Source organism: Mirounga leonina, unplaced genomic scaffold (genome assembly GCF_011800145.1).
Source record: "Mirounga leonina isolate KUSES-001 unplaced genomic scaffold, KU_Mleo_1.0 Mir_95, whole genome shotgun sequence".
Taxonomy (NCBI): domain Eukaryota; kingdom Metazoa; phylum Chordata; class Mammalia; order Carnivora; family Phocidae; genus Mirounga; species Mirounga leonina.
This window is the reverse complement of record NW_023270865.1, coordinates 679,369-686,158: the sequence shown is the minus strand read 5'-3', so window position 1 is coordinate 686,158 and position 6,790 is coordinate 679,369. Positions and strand designations below refer to the sequence as shown.

The 6,790-nt window shown below is 65.9% G+C and overlaps 1 protein-coding gene across 1 annotated transcript in view; it reads right to left on the bottom strand.

The window, feature by feature from the left end:
- SLC6A19 (solute carrier family 6 member 19) overlaps positions 1-4,997 on the bottom strand; it is a 13,183-nt gene extending 8,186 nt beyond the window's left edge. The window contains exon 1 of the mRNA XM_034998790.1: positions 4,765-4,997. Coding sequence (XP_034854681.1) covers positions 4,765-4,966 — 202 coding nt within the window. The 5' untranslated portion in view covers positions 4,967-4,997. The remainder of the gene's footprint in view (positions 1-4,764) is intronic.
- Between the last annotated feature and the right edge of the window lie 1,793 nt (positions 4,998-6,790).

The window sequence follows — 6,790 nt, the reverse complement described above, 5'->3', positions numbered from 1 at the left end:
GACCGTCCCTGGACCCCCGTGGGCCGAGCCCACTGACCTGGGACGTTCCCTCAGTCCCTGCTGACCGGGGCCCAGCGGTGATCCGGCTGGGTGACGGTAGCTTCCCTTCCGCCCGGCCCGGGGTCCTGCCCCACGAGGGCCATGCAGGGCAGCCCAGTGGCAGGAACATTTGGCGCAGCTCTGGCCCACTCTGCCCCCCATCCCCTGCCCCCGCGTCCTTTCTCCCCATATCTCCAGCCCCTGGCCCAGAGCCGCACCATCCCCTCCTCCTCCTTTCCTGACTCGTTCCTTCTGTTTGTCCTTCTCACCAAATCTCTCACATCCTTCCCCTCCACCGCATTCCTCCCACCCCCAGGCCTCCGCGGGCGGCCACCACCTCCGTGTGCTGGTCTCCTGGTCAGGGCGGGGCTCAGACCCTGATCTAGAGGCCCCCGGGGGAGGCAGGCAGGGGCACCATGTCCACGCGCACGTGTCTGTGTGTCCACACTCACATGGCAGTGTGCATGTGTCTGTGTGCATACGTGGGTGTGTAAATATGTGTGGGTGAGTGTGTGTCCACATGTGTGCACGTGTCTGTGCATGCCTGCGTGTGTGTGTGAGTGTGACCGAGCCAAAGCCCTCTCTCTCTTCTTTCCCCTCCACATATTCTCCTGTCCTTCTGTCTGTGGGGTCCTCCTGTTGGGAGGGTCAGGCCTCTGCTGTGGGTCGTCCTCGGTCCGCACGCGGGACTGCTCAAGTGGCCTCTCTCCCCACGCGGGGCTCCAGGGCCAGGCTCCTTCGGATGCTGGGACTGCATCAGAGCTGAGGTCCAAGTTCCAGGAACTCAAGGGGTGTGGGCATGACAATCACAAAAAAGCAAATCCAAGGGCGGGCACCAGGAGAGGAATGGCCGCCAGCTGGATCCCCCTGGGTGTGGAGCACAGCCTGGGGCCACTCACAGCCCAGCAGGACCTGCTCCCTGGGTCACTGTGTCAGTGAGGGTCAAGTTAAGATAAGAAAAGACTCGCCTCTCTAATGTCTCCTTAGGGGCTTGATTTGAAAACCTTTGAGCAAAATGACCAAGAAAACCAGTCCATTTGGCACAAGGTTTGTAAATGTCCTTCAATCCCATCCCCTTTCCTCGTGATGCCACTCTCACCCACCGGTCTCCCCGCCCCTGCATCTCCAGCAGGAAACTCCTATTCATCCTCAGAGACCCCACTTGGAAAGCCCCTCCTCCAGGAAGCCTCTGTGGCCCCCTGGGCTCCCGGCACCCCTCCCTCACACGAGTTCCCCCCAGACCAACAGGCCAGCGGATCCCTGTGCATCAGGCTCGGCTTTCAGTGGGCACAGCCAGTGGGGGAGGGGGTGGGAGGACAGGGGAGCGCACGCCCACACCACTCCCCAAAGGGAGCCCTCTGTGTGCCCACGGTGTGGCGCCTGCCCACCCAGCACCCCCAGCCCAGGGCAGCGGGACCTCGGCCCCTTGTTCTTTCCAGAGATGAGCACGTTCTCAAGCAACACCAGGTGCTCTTTCCAGATGAGGCCCCGGGGAATTCACGGCTTTACTTCTTCCCGTGGGTAAAGGTGGAGGAAGCAGGGAAGGACAGAGGAGGGAGGGCGGCCAGCAGGCTCGGTGGCGCCCGGATGCAGTTCCAAAGGTCCCAGGAGACGGACCTGGCTGTGCTGCCCGGGTGTGGGTACCGGTGGGCCGACAGGCAGGGGGGAGGCCGGCACCCGCAGGAGACAGACACGCCGGTGCAGAAACCGGGCAGGGAAACAGGGCGGGGTGCGCAGGCTCCGTGGTCGGCGGATACCGTGAGACTGTGGAGACTCACGGGAGGCTCAAGGGGTAATCACAGGCCCTCACAGGCACCCAGGATGGCTGGGTTGATTTGGTTTGTACCAGGAAATGGGGTGTCGTGTCTCTGGGCTTGCAGATGGGATGAGGAGCAGACGTGTTGGGGGGCCCGTCTCCCCCAGGGGTCCATGGACCGGTGCGGCCCCTCCCACACGTGCCTCTCCCCGTGTCCCTAAAGGCAGAGGATGGCGGCTCACCCCCCACCCCCGGGCCTTCCCGCCTTCTGCCCTCAGCCCAGACCAGACCAACCCCAACGTGAGACGTGCGTGCCCACAGGCTAGACAGCCATCTTGTGCGGCGACAAGGCCGTGGCCGCCCGCTCCGCCCTCCCTGGGTCTGGCCCACCTGCTGGCCTCCCTTCCAGAGGCTTGTCTGGTCTGGGGCGGGGGGGCCCAGTCAGCACATAGAGGACCGCATGGTGCTGCCCCGATCGCAGCCGCCGCCGGGGAGTGCCGGGGCCAGAGAAGGTGGCCAGGGGCAGGAGCCCCTTGGCCAGGGCCCAGAAGTCATGACCCCAGAAGGGGAGCCACCCTGGGTCCCACACTTCCGAGAGCCCTCCTCACCGGGGCCCACCTCACCCTAGAGCCCACGTGCAGGCCCTCCCAGCCCAGGTGCGCGCCGGGTCGGCCCGGGAGGCAGAGGTGGCCGCGGACAGAGCGTGGGGGTGGAGGCTGGGGATCCCGCACCCAGGAGCACATCTCCCATCAGCAGCAAGGATGGGGCTGGGGGCCGGAGATGGAACCTCAAGCACGGCCCCCAGACCAAGGGCCTCCTGGTCGGAGTGGGGCTCACCGCCCGCGGGCTGCCGTGATCTAAGTGTGCAGGCCATGGCGGGGGGGCCCTCAGGAGCTTGCGGGGGGGCGGCGGCACAGGAAGGGCCCGGGAGGGGCGGCGCGGGCTCACCCGGGCCAAGGCTTGGAGGGACAGCGCTATTTGAGCTCACAGGGAGGAATCCCCCGGAGCGAAGCCCACCCTAAGGTGTGCGTGAGGAGGGGAGCCCGTGCCCAGAGAGCCAGCGGCCATGGCGGTGCGGAGCTTCGGAGAAGGGCCGTAGAGACCACACGGAGGACTTCCGAAGGCCCGCTCTGCACCCCTCTGGCTTTATGCCCCCGCCCGGCATCCCCTGCCTGGGGCCACACAAGATGGCCTCCCGAACAGAACACTGGAAAGCTTTCCCCGTTCCCACCCTCTTCCCGCTCTCACCCCACTCCCATCCCCATCCCACTCCCACCCTATTCCCCGTCCTGGAGCTATAGGACTCTGTGCTTCGCTGCCAGGGTGGGACCGGGGTGTGGGGACACGGCTACGGGGCGGTTCGGGGACAGTCCCCTCAGCCCACAGTGTCTGGGGGCAAGGTTGCCACGCTGCCCCCCTGGATTCAGAATGCGTGTGTGGCTGCACCCGAGAGCCCCCATTCCCCAGGGTGAATTCTCTGTGGGGGCCCCACAGCCTCTGGGATTTACTTGGTAAACTGCTCTGGCCCGTTGCCTTGAAGACCTCCCAGTCACTGTGAGCACGGTCCTGGGTGTTCCCCCGGGGCCCCGGGCGTGCCACCCACCCTCCTCCCAGGGGACAAGCATCTGGCCTCCACCCACAAAGTGGGTGCGTCCCTAGTGGCCCCTGGGCCCCGCACAGCCCTGGGGCGGCCCCTTTCCCCGTGCAACTGGCTTTGCCCACCCCGCGGTGGGGGGAGTCCGCCCTGTGCTGAGCTCCCAGTTTGAACGGAGCAAGGGTAGATGGGGCAGGGAGATGCTGGGACCCTCCCCGAGGGTGGTCCCTGGGGGGCATGTGACCAGGAACTCCCAGAAGGAAGGGGTGGCCGACATCAGGCACTCCACGTCTGGGAGTCCCATTCCAATTCCCCCCCAGCGCCATGGCCCCAGCCTCCCAGAAGCGCAGGAGGGACCAGGGACTTGTAAGACACACCTTCCCAGACTTTGGGAAGCCCAAGCCCTGGGAAATTCAGGGCTGCTGAGGTTGCCCCAGGAGCAACCACTTCTGCTTTTCCTGAGGACACTTTTATATCCCGAAGCCCAGGTGAGAGCTTGTAGGTCCTTCAGAGTTAGAATGAAAATAACCCCTACTAACTCACATCACCGGAGCACCTGCATCCCCAGGGCAACCAGCCAGCCAGCTCGCAGAGCCTGCCCCTGCCCCAGACCCATCTGCCTTCACAAACCCAGCCCCAGGCTGCACACCCCTCCCAGGGCTGGGGGCCAAGACAGAAGCCATGGACATATGGGGGCCCCATCTCTGTAGTCCACAGGCACTGGGAGGGTGGGCGAGGGAGGACACCGACCCAGCACAACTGGGGGATCAGTGGGGGAGAGGGGCAGCCTCGACCTGTGGAAGGAGACCCCTGGACTCCAGGCAAGGCCCTTGGAGGCCTCTGGAGGTGGCAGGATGGGCTGAGGCCAGGGTGCCCTTCTGTGGGTCACCTGCTCCTGCCCAGCTCCTTCCTCTGTCCATCCAGGAACGTGGTGCCCAACTCTGGGCTTAGGACATGGATGAAGCACAGGGAGGGCTGGGCGTGGGGCCTCCACGGTGGACATGAGGACGGCTGGGCTCACTGCCCCCGTCCACACTCAGAGGAGGGGGCTCTGTCCAGAGGAGTGGCCGGCTCCTCTCGGACCCCCCCACGCAGGTCAGATATGTTCTCCGAGAACGAGGCAGGGCTCCCCACACTTGGACACTTGGACACGCAGGGTCAGGACCGTGGGTATCCCTCCCCACCTGCCACGAGCCAGGAGCAAAGTGCCACGTAGGGCCCTGGACCACTTGCAGCCCAGCCCCGGGTGCAAACGTGGAGGCTCATGGCACTCCGAGGGAAGGCACGAGTGCGTGCCTGTCCTGCCCGCGGCCCCGGGGGTGCTGGGGCCCCAGCCTGCCGTCCGCCGTCCCCCGACCCCAGCCCCGCGGCCTACCTCCGCCGTGGCTCTGGCACAGGTAAGGGAAGCGCCACACGTTGCCCAGGCCCACGCAGAAGCCCACGCACGTGAGCATGTACTGGGCCTTGTTGTCCCACTTGGGCCGGGAGCTGGCCTCCTCCGTCTCGATGGTCTCCAGCTGACCCAGGGATGGGATCCGGTCCTCCAGGCCCGGGTTGGGCAGCACGAGCCTCACCATGGTGGTCGCCGGGCAGGTCCCTCCAGCAGAGGTAGGCGGGCAGCCGGAGGGTGAGTGGCCACGGGCCCAGAGCCTCAGTACTTTATAGGGAACCTTTGGCACCTTGCCCCAGGCACCTGGCGTCAGCAGATCTAGAGGTGAGTCCGCCCCAACTGTTAATGCCTTATCTGCAGAGGCGCCGCAGACCCTCCAGGGCAGCTCCACAGGCACCAGCCAGCCCCTCCCGCTGCGCAAACGCTTGTCTGCCGGCCCCCACCCCCGAGGTGCTCCCAAGGCCGGACCCCCACCCCCGCTCTGATAGGCCTGCCGGGCTCTGCAGGACGCTGCTCCTCCCTAGACCCTCGGTCACTCTGCTCGCCGCCACACCCCGCCCCCCCAGCCGCAGAAGACGGCCAGGAGCGGCCCTGTCTCCCCGGCTCTCTCTGCCAACGGGCTCGGTGCTGGGGCATCCGTGACCCCCGTACTGGTCCAGGGACATGACCGGGAGCCCGGGCCCTGGGAGCAGCCCACCGCCCTGCCCACACCCACTTGGAGCTGCCTGGACCCCTCCTGGCCCTAAGCTCTAGGCTCTAAATCTACCAGCATCGGGGTACCCAGAGCCACTGCAGACCTGGGGCTTCTAGACTGGCCTCCAGGGCACTCGAGCCCACAGACTTCCCAGAGGCATCACCCGTCTGCCACCCAGCCTCTCCCCAGGGCAGCAGGATTTCTGTCCTCGCACCCAGTGCCTTGCACGGGGCAGCCCCCCAAGCTGGGTGGTGGGACCACGATGGGAAGCGGAGTCCCCGCCCCCCAGAACAGAGTGGTCAGGCAGGGAGACGCAGGGAAGCCAACGGCACATGGAGAGTGGCCTCCACCAGTGCCCTCGGGGCCGAGAAGGGCGGGGGATGGACAGGGGCCAGGACGGGGGCCCAGCCTCACGTCAAGGCTGGGGGGACGAGAAGAGAACCCCACCCGGGGCTGGACGTCTAAGCAGGGACTTTGGGGCAGAGTTTGTGTGCAGGGAGCGGGGGGTGCCCCCACCGCAGTCCCGAGCCCAGCAGTCCTGCCCACCCGCCGGCCCCTTTCCTCCGGTGACTGGGCCACACCCGCCGGCCCGCGGGACTTTCCCGGTGACGCCCTTCACCGGCCTCCGCCAGCCCTCAGGGTCAGCGGTGCACGAAGCCCTCCAGGGCACCCGGTCCTTCCCGGAGGGACGGCTCCATCCCTGTGACTGTCTGCTTATCAGTCTGCTCAGTGACCTGCCCCGCTGGACAATAACGTCCCCAAGGCCGGGCGCCGTCTGCTCGACCCCGACCCCACCCCACGAGACTGATTCACACTGACATTCGAGGAACAATCTGGTGAAGATGGGCGAGGGCCACTCAGAGAGGGGTGAGTTCAGGAGCCCGACCTTTGCCCCTAGGACAGGGGGACTGGGGAAGGGTGGAGGCCGGAAGGGAGGGGTCAGGTCAGAATTTAGGGGCACCTAGTTCCTGAGCTGAGAGTGCAGGGCAGGTGAGCAGAGGCCACTGCAGAGACAGAGCTGGAGAGAGACAGAGACGGAGGGGGAGACACAGAAATGTAGGGGGAGACAGAGACGGAGGGAGAGACAAAGATGGAGGGGGAGACAGAGATGGAGGGAGAGACAGAGATGGGGGAGACAGAGACGGAGGGAGAGACACAGAGACGGGGGAGACACAGAGACGGAGGGAGAGACACAGAGACAGAGGGGGAGACACAGAAATGGAGGGGGAGACAGAGAGAGGGAGGGAGAGACACAGAGACAGAGGGGGAGACAGAGACGGAGGGGGAGACACAGAGACGGAGGGGGAGACACAGAGA